Source organism: Oncorhynchus mykiss, chromosome 15 (genome assembly GCF_013265735.2).
Source record: "Oncorhynchus mykiss isolate Arlee chromosome 15, USDA_OmykA_1.1, whole genome shotgun sequence".
In the NCBI taxonomy this organism is placed as follows: domain Eukaryota; kingdom Metazoa; phylum Chordata; class Actinopteri; order Salmoniformes; family Salmonidae; genus Oncorhynchus; species Oncorhynchus mykiss.
The window spans coordinates 22,387,727-22,406,620 of record NC_048579.1 but is presented as its reverse complement, the minus strand read 5'-3'; the positions used below and the strand labels follow the sequence as shown (position 1 = coordinate 22,406,620).

At 47.2% G+C, this 18,894-nt stretch overlaps 1 protein-coding gene across 2 annotated transcripts in view; it reads left to right on the top strand.

The window, feature by feature from the left end:
• Positions 1–18,894, top strand: part of LOC110489790 (E3 ubiquitin-protein ligase HECW1) — a 79,165-nt gene that overhangs the window by 40,075 nt on the left and 20,196 nt on the right. The window contains exons 8-14 of one of the 2 annotated variants that reach the window (XM_021562698.2): positions 2,928–3,070; positions 4,822–4,922; positions 5,318–6,823; positions 12,164–12,250; positions 15,141–15,294; positions 16,641–16,750; positions 16,992–17,113. In XM_021562698.2, coding sequence (XP_021418373.2) covers positions 2,928–3,070; positions 4,822–4,922; positions 5,318–6,823; positions 12,164–12,250; positions 15,141–15,294; positions 16,641–16,750; positions 16,992–17,113 — 2,223 coding nt within the window. The remainder of the gene's footprint in view (positions 1–2,927; positions 3,071–4,821; positions 4,923–5,317; positions 6,824–12,163; positions 12,251–15,140; positions 15,295–16,640; positions 16,751–16,991; positions 17,114–18,894) is intronic. The other variant, XM_021562699.2, reaches the window with a different exon arrangement.

Genomic DNA, 18,894 nt, shown 5'->3' with positions numbered 1-18,894 from the left:
CATCTCTGGATCAGCAGTATGGCTCGATAATACTACAGAACTGTTTGCGCCTGAGGCTATTACATAGCCAGCCAACCATCTTTACTGTACTGTACAGTAGGTGCTGTGCTTAGCTTAGTCACTGCAGTAGTCTCCCAGATGGCTGCAGGCCAGAGGAATGCAGAGCTGGATGGGAAATGAATTTGCATGTATGCAGGCATCGTCATGAGTCACGACACACAATTCGCTCTACTTTACTGTCATTTAAATCTATAGCTCTCTTATTGATTTATTTACCATCATTGGGGAAACAAAAATAGATAGTACACTGTGGCAAACATGGGTTGAGTTTTGCTTCTATCCTATTCCTTCCTTAATTTGTCTGTCTTCGTTTTTCCTGTAATACTCCCAGCATCTATTTTGGTGGGCCTACAGCTATCTTGTTTGTTTGTGTAGTGGTTATTGGTCAAACACACAGAGAAAGGAGTCTCAGGCTAAAACATTCTCACATGGGCTATGAAGCCTCTTCTTGCTCAGTGCATAGTGTGCTTGTAGAACTATGTGTATGTTTCTTTCTGTCTCTATCTTCTCCGACACAGGAAAGAGCTGTACTTTTCAATTCAATTAAAACGGAGCGCTGAGGATGACAAAGCCGTGGGGCGGAGGGAAAGAGAGAGACACTGCTGGGTGCAAATTACATTCAGCTGCTACAGATTGGATTTTAAGGGGTGGTGCAGAGGGGGGGGATGAGGGACATTAACTAGGCCAGTGCATGGAGGAATCAGTGGCTTCGTTGTTGTTTTTAGTGCGAGTGGCAACTCAAGCTAGGCAGAAAGCAGACCTACCAAAGCAGCGTATTCCACTTTGGCGCTGCAGCTGAAATTTGATAGCAGGCTAGTTGTGGAACAGTGCCCTGGAACCATGAACCGGTCAGGCAAGGTGCTCCCATCCAACCGTCCTCCACGCAAAGGCCATTTTTTCTTCTACTGACCTGTAACTAATTGAACGCACCACAGCAAATCCACTTTCACAGAGGACTACACATCACAAACCCTGTTATAGTATACCCAATGGTTACCCTTGCTCTGGGACACTGCACACACACATTACATCTCCTATGTACATTTAAAATCCACCAAAGCTGTACAATGAAACGCCAGTTAGTTACTGCAGCTGCAGAGCTGGTGCCTTTTATCTGGCTTGTTCACTGGGCAGGATGCTCCTCCGGTCTCTCTAGCGTTTGGATGGAGTTCAAGGCACTCTCTCTCTCTGATTCTTGGCTGAGGGAGAGGGCGTTTAAGCACCTTGGACAGCGCTCAGTTTCTGCTGCCGCTGGCCTTGGTTCATTCAGCACCAGGGACAGCAGCAGAGACAGCCCAGACATGGAGAGGAACTGAGCGACAGAGAGAGTCAAAGAAAAAAGAGCGTGAGGGAAGGAGAGAAAGGCAAGGAAGGAGATATAGAAATGGATTGAGGGAAGGAGGGGGAGAGAGAGAGTTTGGGAGAGGAAGGGAGGAGGGGAATATAGAAAAAGGGAGTGAAGGAAGGAGAGAAAGAGATAAAGGCAGTAAGGGAAAGAGAGAGGGAATGCACATTTCAAGATCTTATCCTTCAAGATCCAATGTTATCATACATTGATTACTTAATCCAAGCTCTAAACTCCATAAGAAGATTTCTATACGTTCCATTGTCCTTTAATATTAAAATCGATATATATATATTTAGAGTATGGTCATAATAGGTCTAGTAATCAGGGAACAGTGTAATTAAGTAACTATAGAGATTTTCGCTAAATCGGAGAAGGCAATGCTGCCATTTTGACCTTGATAAAGGCTCTTTATTTCAGCGTAAAATAGCTGTCATCAAGAGAATAATTAAAAGCTAATGTGTTTTTGAAGGTTTCATCAATGAGAAGCCATGCCTAACAAAGATGCACTGTCTCCTGCTATTCCTAATAGATCTATTAATAACACCATGAATGGTCATGAAAAACAAGTCTGAATGATATTAATGGTACATAGAGTTGTGTGTATAAATGAATCATAAAGAGACCTGTAAGCACCGCCGCCAGGGTTGAGAAGCAGGTACGGGGAGTCAAACATTTAATTGGGAACAGACATGAAACCAGACAGGACCAGCGTCAGCACATGGGTATATAAGGACATATGGCAATCATTGCAGAAGCAGGGAACAGCGCTGGGAACCAGAAAGATATAGGGTGTGCGTAATGATGATGGCAGGAGTGCGCAATGCTGGGGAGCCTGGTGCCCTCGAGTGCCAGGGGGGAAGTGCGGGAGCAGGCGTGACAGTACCCCCCCCCCCCCCCCCCCCCCCCCCCTCTAGGGGCACCACCCGGCGTTCCACGTGGGCGAGCCCTACGGGCGGGCTGAGGCACGGCGCTGAACAAGCCGGCTGGGCATGAAACCCCGACGAACAGTGAGCGCCTGGCGAGCTGGCGGAGGCATAGCAACCTGAGGAGTTGGCTGGGCGTAAAAACTTGACGATCCGGCTGAGGCCTGAAGTGGGATGGGCGCCTTCTGAGCCAACCGGGGCAAGAAACCTCGAGCCAGCTAGGGCATGACAGCCCGACGAGCCAGCTTAGGCAACCCCGGTTCCATCGGTGTCGGGCCACGGACCCGACGTCACCACCACCTGGCGCCCTCGAGCACCAGGGGGGAAGTGCGGGAGCAGGCGTGACAGAAACACACATAGTTATCATGTCGTTATGATGTCAGTACCTGATTTACCATATAATTCCTTGGAATAAATACCCAGTAAATGGCATTAATGTATAATAGAGTGTAACCAATCAAGTGATGTTATCAGTAAACCCATGGGCACTAACATAATATACCTTTCTCCTCTCCTCTCCTCTCCTCTCCTCTCCTCTCCTCTCCTCTCCTCTCCTCTCCTCTCCTCTCCTCTCCTCTCACTATTTCTGTCTGCAGCGCTTCAGCTTTGTGTCTCTGCCTACGGACGTGCTGGAGATCGAGGTGAAGGACAAGTTTGCTAAGAGCCGGCCCATCATCAAACGTTTCCTGGGCAAGCTGTCCATGCCGGTGCAGAGGTTACTGGAGAAACACGCCATCGGGTAGGTCACCTGACCTGACCACAGCCACTTCCACACACTCAGGCCTACTGGGCCCTTAGCGATCAGACCCTGCTAGGGATCCATGTCCCCTGTGTGGACAGCCTTATGTCAGTTTGCATGTTGGTTGTATGGAATGTTATATACTGTATTAGTACCAGTCAAAATTTTGGACACACCTACTCATTCAAGAGTAAAAAAATAAAAAGAAAATGTATGGAATCATGGAGTAACCAAAAAAAGTGTTAAACAAATCAAAATATATTTAATATTTCTGATTCCTCAAAGTAGCCACCCTTTGCCTTGATGACAGCTTTGCACGCTCTTGACATTCTCTCAACCAGATTCATGAGGAATGCTTTTCCAACAGTCTTGAAGGAGTTCCCACATATGCTGAGCACTTGTTGGCTGTTTTTCCTTCACTCTGAGGTCCGACTCATCCCAAACCATCTCAATTGGGTTGAGGTCGGAAGATTGTGGAGGCCAGGTCATCTGACACAGCTATTCATCACTCTCCTTCTTGGTCAAATAGCCCTTACACAGCCTGGAGGTATGTTTTGGATCACTGTCCTGTCGAAAAAAAATGATAGTCCCACTAAGCACAAACCAGATGGGATGGCGTAACGTTGCAGAATGCTTTGGTAGCCATGCTGGTAATGTGTGCCTTGAATTCTATATAAATCACTGACAGTGTCACCAGCAAAGCCCCCCCACACCATCACACCTCCTCCTCCATTCTTCACAGTGGGAATCACACATGCGGAGATCATCTGTTCACCTACACTGTGTCTCACAAAGACACAGCGGTTAGAACCAAAAATCTCAAATTTAGACTCATCAGACCAAAGGACAGATTTCCACCAGTCTAATGTCCATTGCTCGTGTTTCTTGGCCCAAGCAAGTTTCTTCTTATTATTGGTGTCCTTTAGTAGTTTGGTTCTTTTGCAACAATTCGACCATGAAGGCCTGATTCACCCAGTCTCCACTGAACAGTTGATGTTGAGATATGTCTGTTACTTGAACTCTGTGAAGCATTTATTTGGGCTGCAATCTGAGGTACAGTTAACTCTAATGAACTTATACTCTGCAGCAGAAGTAACTCTGGGTCTTCCTTTTCTGTGGTAGTCCTCATGAGAGCCAGTTTCATCATAGCACTTGATGGTTTTTGCGACAGCACTTGAAGAAACTGTCAAAGTTCTTGAAATGTTTCGTATTGACTGACCTTCATGGCTTAAAGTAATGATGGACTGTCGTTTCTCTTTGTTTATTTAAGCTGTTCTTGCTATAATATGGACTTGGTCTTTTACCAAATAGAGCTATCTTCTGTATACCACCCCTACCTTGTACACAACTGATTGGCTCAAACACATTGGCTCAAACACATTGAAACAAGGAAATAAATTCCACAAATTAATAACTTTTAACAAGGCACACCTGTTCATTGAAATGCCTTCCAGGTGACTACCCCATGAAGCTGGTTGAGAGAATGCCAAGAGTGTGCAAAGCTGTCATCAAGAAGAATTTGTTTAACACTTTTATGGTTACTACATGATTCCATATGTGTTATTTCATAGTTTTGAGGTCTTCACTATTATTCTACAATGTAGAAAATAGTACAAATCTTGACTGGTATTGTCCTTTTAAATGTCTCTTTCTACTTCGCTTGCGTTTTCTCTAACTTTTGTATTATCTCCCCTTTTATCTTTTTTTGCTCTCTCTCTCTCACTCTCACTCTGTCACTCACTCACTCATAGGGACCGTGTGGTGAGCTACTCTCTTGGCCGCAGGCTGCCGACGGATCATGTTAGTGGACAGTTGCAGTTCAGATTTGAGATGATGTCCTCAATTCACCCAGGTCACAAGTACTTCCTTCTTTGAACCCTTACCTTCTTTTACATCAGGACTGAGATCACATTTATGTCCGTTTTGACTCAATGATCAAATTGAAATAACCACGATAAGACCCAGTCATTTTTTATGTCCCACATGATATAGTCAAGAACATTGATCACAGTGGAGATTAATGTGAACAATATTACTGTTGATTAATTCCATGTACTATTATTGTCCTGATTAAAAGTCCAACACATTTGTGTTAACAATCCCTGTACTATGCCAATGCCACTATTCAACAATTACACATAAAGGAAATGCGCAGTGCAATTTCTCTTTGTCAGCTATTTATTTTATTGGGTGCCCAAGTCACCATTCTAAGACAGTAAGGTGACTTACTGTTCTCTCTAATTTCAGATGACGAGGACATCTCCCTCGTCATGGAGTGCCCTGTGGTCCCTGACCCTGAGCAGTTGGAGGTAAACCAGGTAGACCCAGTCGCCCCAGCAGAGATCCCTGTCGAAGACACATTGAGCATGGGGCCCGACACACCCGAACTCCCCCTGGATGGAGCCCCAGACTTGGAGGACCCGGAGCCCTCCACCACTCTCGCTTACGTCTCCCTCACAGAGGAGGCCCATCCTGGGGACGATGTCATGGAGGAGGAGGGTGTGGAGGAGCAGGTCACCCTGGTTGAGATGGAGGAGAGTACAGTTAGGGAGGTGCAGGTATCTTCTTCAGAGCCACAGACTGGGATAGAAGAGCAGGTTTCAGCTGAACAATTGGTGGAGGAGAGAGAGGAGGAGGAGACTGGAGCCCAGGAGGCTCAAGCCCTGTCTGAGGAGGGGGAGGCCCAGGTGCAGCCTAAACCTGAGGGTATGGAGATGGAGTTGGACAGTGAGGAACCTACCACTGCTATGGAGGAGCCGTTGGAAGGAGCCACGGGGCCTGTGCCGGCTGAGGAGGTAGTGGAGGTAGTGGAGGAGGAGGGACAGCAGGTGGTGGTGGAAGCCAAACCGAGGAGGGTTGACTGTTGCTGCCCAGCCCGCGCCTCCCCTCCAATGCGGAGCGCCCTGCGGCGCAAGAACAGGCCCTGCTCGCTGCCCGTCTCGGAGCTGGAGACAGTGATCGCCTCATCGTGTGGCGACCCCGAGACACCACGCACCCACTACATCCGCATCCACCACCTCCTCCACAGCCTGCCTTCAGCACACCAACGGCAGGGCAGCGGGGAGGAGGAAGAGGGGGAGGAGGAGGGAGGGTCTTCTACCGAGGAGCCGACCATCAAACCCACCTCCAAGGACGGGGAGGAAGGGGAAGGGGAGGAGGAGGAGGAGGAAGGAGACGCGTCCCAATCCCTGGCGTCCCCCTCCCAGGTGCGTGAGTGCACAGCCCCCTGCTGTCGTAGTAGGACCCTCCCCCGCAGTCTGTCCATCGAGCGCCTGTCAGAACTCAACCAGCTCCTGGATGGAGGGGAGAGGGGAGGGAGGACGCTGCACCCACGCCTGGAGAACGAAGAGGCGGAAGGGGGCGGAAGCGGTCGGGGAGTGAGGGGGAGCGAGTGTGAGTTGTGCGACAACTCCTGCTACAGCACGTCTTGTTATAGCACCAGTTGTTACAGCACTTCCTGCTACAGCAACTCTGGCTACGAGGGGCGCAACCGCCCCTGCAGCCACACACGGCTGTCGTCGGTGGACAGCACACGCCTCTCAGAGAGCACCGTCTTCTCCTCGCAGGACGAAGAGGAGGAAGAGGAGGAGAACAGCGCCTTTGAGTCGGTGCCTGACTCCATCCAGAGCCCCGACACCAGGGAGCCTGGCGGCGATGGGACGACAGCAGAATGGAGGCAGGAGACGGAGGAGGGGACGAGAGGGGAGAATGGGGAGTCGCCGGTGGCCGGGCCTAGCGATAGGACAGTAGGAGGTGAGATGCTCTTCATAGTCACTTGCTAACTGATACACCTGGTAAATGTGTATTTACCCTGTTCAGATCCTGAGACCAGGTCAACCTTAGCAAACGTGATAAAAACATACCCAGAATAACAAATGAAAACAACACTCTTAACCTCTCCATTCAAAAGGTGCCATTTCTATTTTTGCATGACTACTCTACATTCTTGCCTTGTGATGATTACACTGTACAACAACTGCACAGCATCGCAGCCCACCACAATAATTATAGCTTACTATACACAGAACCTTATTTTAAGAAACAAGGCCTCCTCCTCACCTCACCATAGTCTATTGATAGAGAGAGCACAGGATAGGTCTGTTATCGAGTCCATAGCCTACGCTGTGACAGGCCTGGCTGCCCATTAGTGTCTTGCACAGGGAGCCCTGTTGTTTCTTCCCCCACATTCAGGTGCATGAGCACTGTCAGTGTCGCTGTAATAATCTTCCCCCCAACCCCCCACTGCCGTGAATCGAGTGAATGGCCAACCGAACCATCACCCATGATTGTGATTATCATTGTTTTGCCCTTTAAAAGGGCAGTGCACCGTGGGTCGAGAAAGGAGGCAATGGGAAACACATACCCCCGCTGTTGTGCGTTTTACCCCCAATTTCACAACAGTCTTTGTGTCTGTTGTGATGACCCTTGTGTGTGTGTCTTCCCCACACACATACATCACATCAGGCCTGCCGGACAGGTCAAAGGTGACGGTGGCCTCAGAGGAGAGGGGTCAGCATGGGGTGGTTAGGTCACACAAACAATGCGGTCAAACTCATGGTAGCGCTTTGGCATTGGGTTTAGGTTCCTGGCTGCCATATGGCACCAGGCTTTTGTTTTTGGTCATAAGCTGCTTTGCTGCTGCCATGTTGTTTTGTCATCTATGTTCTTTGTTTCTATGTCTGTTTTTGATTTGGCTTTGACTGAAATGGTGGTCCAGCTACTGGTTGAGTTATTAGTTCAGCTACTGGTTCAGTTACTGGTTCAGTTATTAGTTCAGCTACTGGTTAAGTTACTGGTTAATTTACTGGTTCAGTTACTGGGTCAGTTACTGGTTCAGTTAGTGGGTCTGCTACTGATTCAGTTATTAGTTCAGTTACTGGTTCAGCTACCGGTTCAGTTACCGGTCAAGTTACCGGTCAAGTTACCGGTCAAGTTACCGGTTCAGCTACTGGTTCAGTTACTGGTCAAGTTACTGGTCAAGTTACTGGTTCAGTTACCGGTTCAATTACCGGTCAAGTTACCAGTTCAGTTACCGGTTCAGTTATCGGTCAAGTTACCGGTCAAGTTACCGGTTCAGCTACCGGTTCAGCTACCGGTTCAGTTACCGGTCAAGTTACTTGTCAAGTTACTGATTCAGCTACTGGTTCAGTTACCGGTTCAGTTACCGGTCAAGTTACCGGTCCAGTTACAGGTTCAGCTACCGGTCAAGTTACCGGTTCAGTTACCGGTTCAGTTACCGGTCAAGTTACCGGTTCAGCCACCGGTTCAGTTACCGGTCAAGTTACCGGTCAAGTTACCGGTCAAGTTACCGGTTCAGTTACCGGTCCAGTTACCAGTTCAGTTGCCGGTCAAGTTACCGGTTCAGCTACCGGTCAAGTTACCGGTTCAGTTACCAGTTCAGTTACCGGTTCAGTTACCTGTTCAGTTACCGGTCAAGTTACTGGTTCAGCTACTGGTTCAGTTACCTGTTCAGTTACCGGTCAAGTTACCGGTTCAGTTACCGGTTCAGTTACCGGTTCAGTTACTGGGTGAAAACACTGCTACACAAAGTGGATGCCCAACCGTTTGAGGCTGGGTTGTTTTGAAGTAAGGACAAAATGAGGGAATAGTGATAGAATAAGGACCAAGGAAGATAATCAGTGCAGGTTACAGATTGCGTTTGAATTTGAAACAGTTCTGTTCAAGCGAGCCCACAAATCAGCTTCATTTACATTGTTCACGGTGACATTGCTGCTGCTGAGCAACATACCTTCAAGGGGTCGTTATGTCTGTTGGCTGTTTTTAGGGTATACACTGAAAACGCATGGTCTTCTTTCAACTTGAACTCCTGTGTTCTCCAAAGCTTTACTATAAGGGTCCTGTTTTTTACACGTTGACTCTCATTAGACACGATACGCAATGTAGGTCACAAATCAGAGCTAAAAAATGAAGGCCCCATTTAATGGCTCGATCAGCACACAGCGAGACTCCTGCCTGCGTTTTATACCTTTCTCCTTTCATCTCACGTACACTTCAAAGTCATTCTTCCTTAATTAGAATTGCTAATGAAAAATGTTCAGAACTTCTGTCACCTAGGTAACTGACTATTGTTATCATTGTTGGAGAAAATGGGTAATGTTGGGGGGGCATGTGGCGGTTTTATATCTGTAATTTGTCTTGGCGGTTGTTTGACGTTTTCTCTGCTCTCCCTCTCTCTGAGGGCTGACAGTACAGTACCTCTTTATGGACGGAGATACTATACGGTGGGAGATAAATCCTACACAAACACAGACACACAGTACGCTCACCACACACCCTGCTGAATACTGAGAGAAGGGGTGGGTGGGTGGAAGGCGTGCAGGTACCTGCAGCTACAATGTACTCAGTACAAACCCGGCCAAGCAGAACCAAGTCAGTCCCCACTGATCCACCACGCTCACAGTCACTACTGTACTAACCCGGCCAAGCAGAACCAAGTCAGTCCCCACTGATCCACCACGCTCACAGTCACTACTGTACTAACCCGGCCAAGCAGAACCAAGTCAGTCCCCACTGATCCACCACGCTAACAGTCACTACTGTACTAACTCGGCCAAGCAGAACCAAGTCAGTCCCCACTGATCCACCATGCTCACAGTCACTACTGTACTAACTCGGCCAAGCAGAACCAAGTCAGTCCCTACTGATCCACCACGCTCACAGTCACTACTGTACTAACCCGGCCAAGCAGAACCAAGTCAGTCCCTACTGATCCACCACGCTCACAGTCACTACTGTACTAACCCGGCCAAGCAGAACCAAGTCAGTCCCCACTGATCCACCACGCTCACAGTCACTACTGTACTAACCCGGCCAAGCAGAACCAAGTCAGTCCCCACTGATCCACCACGCTAACAGTCACTACTGTACTAACCCGGCCAAGCAGAACCAAGTCAGTCCCCACTGATCCACCACGCTCACAGTCACTACTGTACTAACCCGGCCAAGCAGAACCAAGTCAGTCCCTACTGATCCACCACGCTCACAGTCACTACTGTACTAACCCGGCCAAGCAGAACCAAGTCAGTCCCTACTGATCCACCACGCTCACAGTCACTACTGTACTAACCCGGCCAAGCAGAACCAAGTCAGTCCCCACTGATCCACCACGCTAACAGTCACTACTGTACTAACCCGGCCAAGCAGAACCAAGTCAGTCCCTACTGATTCTCCACGCTAACAGTCACTCCTGTTAGTGTACAGCACTGGGAGCTTCCGCTGCCATTTACCTGACATTCTAAATAGCAGCGCCCACTCTGTGCAATAACACACACACAGACACAGTACAATAGCTAGACACACACGGAACAGTATCAGGGCCTTATAGAATCCCCGTTGCAGAGAATGAGGACAGAATCACGGAATCCAAAACATTAAAATGGAATTGAAGACTATTCAAAAATGTAGTGAACTTAATATGAAATCAACTAGATATTTTCAACGTAATATAAAATGCATTCATTTGCCCAAGTGAATCATAAGACAGGAACAAAATGCGTATTTGTATGCAGTTTTTTTGAAACGGCGCAAGAATGCAGCTGTCTGTGTGCATTTATTTAGTCACATACACATGGTTAGCAGATGTTAATACAAGCTAATACATAATAGTAATAATAATAATAAGTTAATACAAGATGTTAATACAAGCATACACTCGCATTAACATCTGCTAACCATGTGTATGTGACAAATTTGATTTGATTTGACACTTTGTGTAGCCGTTAGCGGTATGATGCTAATGACAACCTTCTTCTCGTAAAGATGGAAAGGCTTTCCCAAAAGCCTTCTCAATTAAATAGTAACTACAAAGTATCCTATGCCTACCTAGCCAAATGATAACATGATTATTTGCAGCAATCCAGTGGACATTTATTTAGCAAACTCTGCAATCACATGAGCACTACAGGAACACCGCTTAACCAAACAGCGGTCTCTTCCTGGTGCGCACTTGCATTAAAGAGTAACCCGTTAAAGGTTCTCCTGATGTGGTTTAAACATAGTTGTAAACTTAGAACCTAAAATGTTGTTGTTTTTCTATTAAAAACGTATGATTTTGAGGCCTCCCTAGTGGTGCAGTGGTCTCTAGCGACTCCAAGTGGTGCAGTGGTCTCTAGCGACTCCAAGTGGTGCAGTGGTCTCTAGCGACTCCAAGTGGTGCAGTGGTCTCTAGCGACTCCAAGTGGTGCAGTGGTCTCTAGCGACTCCAAGTGGTGCAGTGGTCTCTAGCGACTCCTGTGGCGGGCCGGGCGCATGCACAGTGACACGGTTGCCAGGTGTACGGTGTTTCCTCAGACACATTGGTGTGGCTGGCTTCCGGGTTAAGCGGGCATTGTTTCAAGAAGCAGTGCGGCTTGGTTGGGTCGTGTCGGAGGACACACGGCTCTCGACCTTCGCCTCTCCCGAGTCCGTACGAGAGTTGTAGCGATGAGACAAGACTGTTACTACCAAATGTTCTCCCCACTAAATTGGGGAGAAAAAAGGGGTAAATAAAAATAAATAACATTACAAAAAAAAATGTGTATGATTTTGAGAGTAAAATATTTAACCTGGAAAAACCAAAGGGAGATAAATCAGGAATCAGAAATAAAACAGACTTTATAGGGCCATACAGTAGCAGCCACACACACTGCACTTTCTGAACTGAAAAAAGTCACGCCCACACCACCCCCACAATGTGTCTCTCTATCTCAATCCCTGACTCTCTCTCTCTTTCGCTCACTCTCTCTGGGCACTGTAAGGTGGTGTTTACTTTGTGGTCCCTCTAGGCTGGGTAGAGTGCCCTAGAAATACCATGCGCCATCATTAAGTTTCAGTGGCATCCATTCTGCACGGGTATTTACTTTTCTACCTCCTGATTTATTTAGCTGGGGTCAACTCGGCGAAAGCAGGTCTCCAACCTGGCAACAAAATCTCTCAATAACACTGAAACTGCATTTTCTCCTCCAATTTCTCATCCCCTGACATATATCCGATGTGAGCTGATATATGGGATACATGTCTACGTTCACCAACCTCCATTTCCCACCTCTGTTAGCTCACAGCTTCCCCTGTGTTTCTCCTCCCATGTCTATATAGGAGATAGTTACTTGCCATGCGGTCATCCTCCTGCTTTGCGACCTGACACCCACCATTACCCAACTGTTGATGAACCGTTGCCTCCAAGTAAGACTTCCAACATCATTCACCACCCTTACTCTTACCCCGGAGTCGTGTGTCTGTGTGTGCACGCGCCCGGGGGCTTGGATATGTGTGTCGCATTCATCGATGTGCATGTAGCCATTTCTCTTAACATCTCTCCAATGGCGAGGGACACACCACTCTGGTGGTACCTATCCATCTCTCTGTCTATCAGTACATTGATCCATCCTTGATGTTTTCTGTACGACCATTCACGCCATGGTGATTTGACCATCTAGAACAGTCATTTCTGGTCGCCCTGGTCCCACTGAGGTCATGAGACCTGGCGTGTTTTATGTCCAAGGTTTTGCCAGATTGGGTTTCTAGGTGGTACTACAGTATATGCTACTGTGTGGCATCCTGGGGTGCTGTACATCTAACCATCTCACACATCAGGCACCACAGCCCTCGCCACCACCGTTTCTATAGTGACAGGCCCTAGAGAGGCAGAGCGGGAGAGGCAGTCTATATTTATATCAGCAGGGCGTCTGATACTAGTGGAGGCTGTTGGGTTCGCCTCACACTAAGGTCTGTTGGACTACAAGTTCCATGAACCCTAGAGAAGAGATTAATGTGACTGGCTCTGGAAAATGTCTAACATAGATGGTTCCTTGTGAACTCTTCTGTAAGTTAAATTGCAGCAAAATGGAAAGTATTCACAAAAGAAAAAAATACGATGAAATATTTCACTCTTTCTTTTTACATTGCTTTTCATTTTTTATTTTGTTTACTCAAGTTTCTCTTCCCCTGTGAGCAGAGAATTCATCCTGTTTTTCGGTTGGTCTTTCTCTGTGTTGATATTGGAATTTGGTGCAATGTCACACCAGCAGAAGCCCTGCTGAGCTTTGGTTTTTACTATGAAATGGCTAAAAATAGCCTCCAAAAACCAAATCAGTGGAGAGTTACCGGGGAGAGATCTGACAGCCACAAATATAGTGCTGCTGCACCAAGAGGGGCTCTATTCCAGCTCATTAGAATAAGCAGAGCAGGGATGGAGAAGAGCTGCTGCTAGGAGGTATATTTCTATCAGGAGATGTTGTTTATATGCTCACAGCTCACAGACATACTGTGTTAGTATTTAGGACACGTGAATGTGCGCACACACACACACACACACACACATTCTTCAAAACAGTACCAAACTACAGACTATCTCTGACAGTAACTGCCTCTCAATCGTGCATCTCCCAAAGCCCTCATATCTAACGTAAGCACCTTACAGCCTCAAGTAGACACATCCACATCCCCGAATAGGCTTGAATATTCAGCTCTACTCTGCAGTGCAGTGATAATACCCACATCTCTCCACGCTGACTCAAAGTAACTCCCTCCACAGTAATAATATCCTGTATGCATGTTTCTCTGTTTGTCTCCCTGTCTGCTTGCCACAGCACTGACTATACTACCCATGATTCTGCCAGTCTGAATACAGTAGTATACAACTGATGCAACATCGTCTCATGAGCGATACGTTCCATTTCAATACCTTTGCCTTGATTTTGGGGTGAGGATATTTTCTGCTGCTTCGACTAGCAGGCTGTACTGCTGTGCATTTAGTGGGTTATAATCCACTTCCTGGGTGGGTGGGTGTCAGATGAGATGATCTCTCTCTCTCTCTCCCTCACTCCGTGCCATATGTTGTGAAAGCCAGCAGGTTTCTAATCCCAGAGTGAATCCCATCACCATGATTCCCCACACACTGCTGTGCCCCGCCCACTGCTGTGCCCCGCCCACTGCCGTGCCCCGCCCACTGCCGTGCCCTGCTACAGAGAGACAGATGATGATTAAACAGAGGGAGGAGAAGGGAAAGAGATTTGGCCGGGGTGAGGCCCAGCTTCGGAACACCCTGAAGGTTTCAAGAAGAGAGAGAGGAAAGACAGGGAAAGGGAATGACAGAAAGGAGAAAGATGTACAGCAGGCTAAATGGATGTGTTGGGACGGAAGCTTAAGTGGTTTTGGGAGATTACTTTACGTGCTGGTCCTTGGCTACAACTGTAGACCTCATTAATGGCATCATAGCTAGTCATCAGCCCTGTCTCACAAACAACAGATGCCATTTAGAAGCACTTCCAAGTTTTAAACACAGGATCTCAATCATATTTTTAAGAAGTCAGGAAGGATCCCTTGTATTTTCACTTCATGGTTGCCAGTATGTGTCATCAGGCACGCTGGTGAAGTGTCACTTTGGCTCTCGGTCACCTTCACTATTAATGTGTAAATCTGTGGGCAAGGGTCCTCTGTTGCTGTGGATGTACAGTATGTATGTGTAATTCCTATAGGGACTGCCAAAGCTGACACGGGCTGCATTCCAAATGGAACCCTATTCCCTATATAGTGCACTACTTTTTACCTGGGCCCATAGGACTCTTGTCAAAAGTAGTGCACTATATAGGGAATAGGGTGCAATTTGGGACGTAGTTAATGACTTAAGCTCATGTGTTTACCATTTACTGAGGGTCCATTCATGCAGGGGATGTACTGTGCGTGCACCTTTAGGCGTCCAACTCCTGTCTGATGTTAGCAACCTTTCTGAATGTCGTGGGGTGGGAAGCATATAGCTAGTTGCTTAATACAATATCGACCTCCATGAGATTACTTTGATCCCAAAGCCAGCTGACCACAGCAGACAATAACCCCTTGTCAGCTTCAATCATCTCCCAAAGCAAACCTCCCATTCCATCCTTACTCCTCTTTCCTGTCTCCAGCTTTCCCTTTTGCTACTACTCGGTCTCTTAATCAAACCCCTTTCAACTTCCTTTCCCTTCAATTCCTCTCCTTTCTTTTTCTGTCATTCTTAATTGGGTGTCGTATTACAATCACATCTCCCTCTCTGTGTCCCCCTCCCTCTCGCTGTACTTCCTGTGTGTGTGTGCAGACTGGGAGGCGCGCATCGACAGCCACGGACGTGTCTTCTACGTGGACCATGTGAACCGCACCACCACCTGGCGGAGGCCCACGCACGCCGCCTCCAAGTGTAACGGCATCCAGCGCTCCAGCTCCACCCAGCAGATGGAGCAGCTCAACAGGAGGTGAGGTTGGGAGAAAGAGGGGATGAGGTGAGAGGAGGAGGGAAGGGGGTTGAGAGAGGGTGGTAGAGGAGGAGGAGGGAGAAGGGTATATTGTGATGCCTCACTTTCTGGGTTGTGTGGGTGGTTCGTGGTCTTGTCTGGGGTTGAGAGAATAGAACGGAATAGAACTTTAATGTCCTTCCCTTTGGCATCACCGTACACATGCTCATTCATCATCATGCACATTGAAAAGCATCAGTCCAGCATACACAAGCACATGGAGGACATCGATACATTCACTCACAACTGGCCGCTCCCCCAACTGCAATGTTAAAATAGGTAAATAAATAAGTGCCAAGACATTTCATGTTCTATTTAGTAAGCCCACAGCACAGGGAACAGATTAGTGTTTGTACACGTTCTTCCTGGCCATGGGCATCCTGAAGCACCGGAGAAGGGGGGATGAGGGGAATGGAGAGAGGAGACAGGGAGTGTAATAAAGAAAGGGGGATAGAAAAGGGGGGGATGAGAGGACGAGAGCAGAGAGGGGGATCTACTTCAGTGCATAAAATGGTCCGAATGGATCATGCATGATTGAATATCTCTTAGGCTGCCTTGCCTTAGTCATACGATGTGATGACCAGTTGGATTGTGCTCTGTAACTACTTTTCATGCGATATCCCCTCTGTGGTAAGCCGTCAGTTTACTTTTATGTTTGTGCAGTGCTACCATCTAGTGGACATGTCTGGGCTTGCATCCTAAATTCCCATTTGACAATCGCTTTTTCATTCTCTGTTTTTCTATACCTCACAAACACAATCACCCCCCCCCCCCCCCCACACACACACACACACACACACACACATATTTAAATCTGTAAAGATGCAATGAAGTCATTTGGCTCCCAGTCGCTGAGGGCCCCCATGTCTTTCATGCTCCAGAGTGATTTGCCCACATTAGATTCAGAACACACACCTTCAGAAATAAACTCATTTCTGGTTCCACACACTGACCTAATTTTATGCCACAAGGGACACCCACTGGCCAATAAATGAAGAATAAGAGATGAGAAATGACCCAGTTATATCGCAAACGGACCTGGCAGTTCCACTGCTATGGATTACAGCTTTAAGAATGGTGGATGCCGTCTTTGACCTGGGTTGCATCTTGAAAGTATACAGTTTAGTTTATCAGTGACAAAAAGGTGCCAAGCTGCAGTACTGTATAGATTCATTTCTACTTTTACTGCTCGAGTGTGTACAGTAGCAGATCAAGTCAACAGAGTTGACCGTGAAAGCGCCTCGACGCAATAAGGCGCCTCGTCGGTGCACTGACGTACAGTGATGTCACTCCCTGTTCCTTTCCAGGTACCAGAACATCCAGAGGACCATGGCGACGGAGGATGAGTGTGGTGGACGGAGGTTGGAGAGAAGTGTCAGCACGGAAACGGAAACAGACTCTCCACCACAGGCCATTGGTGTGTATCTCACTCCTCTACCTAAACCATCATGGAATATGCCATTTAGTTGACGCTTACAATAGTGTATGCATACCTTTTCGTATGAGTGGCTCCATTCAAATCAGACCCATGACCCATTGCAAGCTTCATGCTCGACCACCATGGCGTTAATATGGTATTAACATGATCAATGTAATACATGCATATTGTACATATATTATTCAATATTTAGACAAGCATTGCCTACTTTTGTGTGCAGAGCCAAGGAGAGAGGGCCCCTCATCCCCTGTCAGCAACCAGAAGATCACCCTGCTCCTCCAGTGCCCCGCCGTTAAGTTCATCACCCACCCTGAGTTCTTCACGGTCCTGCACGCCAACTACGTAAGTGCTGTTCAAATAGGAATAGTCCTTTGATGGTTTAGGTCTTTGGATGTAATGTTTGACTGTCAGTTGAACTTTTATTTACCCTCTGTTTTGACTTTGATAACCTACCAGTGATTCATTTCCTTTCTGAATAAATCAAACTTTGCTACAGTGTGTAAACACTTGGCGCTGGATTCCTACAGTATGTTGGTCTCTGTTGAAATACACAGTTCACCTCTGTCTCACCTCTGATCCTACCACTGTACCTGATGACACAGCACATGTTAACACGGACCTTGTTGCCCTATCACAAGAACCTATTCTGAGTTACAGTTCATATAAGTAAATCAGTCAATTGAAATACATTCATTAGGCCGTAATCTATGGATTTTACTACTGGGAATACAGATATGCATCTGTTGGTCACAGATACCCTTAAAAAAAAGGGAAGTGACGTGGATTAGAAAACCAGTCCGTATCTAGTGTGACCACCATTTGCCAAATGCAGTGCAACACATCTCTTTTGCATAGAGTTGATGACTGTGGCTGTGCGAAGTTTCTGGATATTGGCAGGAACTGGAACACACTGTCGTGCATGTTGATCCAGAGCATCCCAAACATGCTCAATGGTTGACATGTCTGGTGAGTATGCAGGCCATAGAAGAACTAGTACATTTTCAGCTTCTTAGAATTGTGTACAGATCCTTACATGGGGCTCTGAATTATAATACTGAAACATGGGGTGATGGCTGCAGGTGAATGGCACGATAATGGGCCTCAGGATCTCCTCACGGTATCTCTGTGCATTCAAATTGGCATTGATAAAATGCAGTTGTCTTCATTGTCCGTAGCTTATGCCAGCCCATACCATAACCCCACCATGGGGAACTCTGTTCACAACATTGACATCAGCAAACCACTCACCCACACAACGTCATACACAACGTCATACACGTCACAGGTTGTGAGTCCGGTTGGACATACTGCCAAATTCTCTAAAACAATGTTAGAGGCGGATTATGGTAGATAAATTAACATGAAATGCTCTGGCAACAGCTCTGGTGGACATTCCAGCAGTCAGCATGCCAATTGTACGCTCACTCAAAAATTGAGACATCTGTGGCATTGTGTTGTGTGACAAAACTGCACATTTTAGAGTGTCCTTTTATTGTCCCCAGCACAAGGTGCAGCTGTGTAATGATCATGACGTTTAATCAGCATCTTGATATGCCACACCTGTCAGGTGGATGGATTTCATTGGCTAAGGAGAAATGCTCACTAACAGTGTTGTAAACAAATTTGTGCAGCAAATTTGAGACAAATAAGCTTTTTGTGCATTTGGAAAATTTCTGGGATCTTTTATTTCAGCTCGTAAAACATGGGACCAACACTTTACAGGTTACGTTTATAGTTTTGTTCAGTGGAGTTTCCCCCGTTCACCCGTTCACCATCTTCCCTCGGAGCACAGCACAGGACAGGACAGGTCATATCCCTGAGCAATTCAGATCTATTTCCAACCCTGCTGTTGCCTTGGTAAACGGTGCTTATTACCACCAACAGTGACTTCACGGTCCTCTCACGGTCATGACCTCATCAAACTAAGCCCAGCGGTTGCGGTTGGGTCGACACGGCGTTGTTCCATACCGATGGCCGATCTATTAATAGAGTCTGGTTATTGATCCATCGACCGTTGGGAGTCGAAGCTCGCTGCAACTTCCTGCCAAAGCAAGGGAAGCCGTTACAGAGGTGGGGACGTGACCTGTCAACTGACAGAGAGAGGCAGAGAGGGAGAAGTTCTT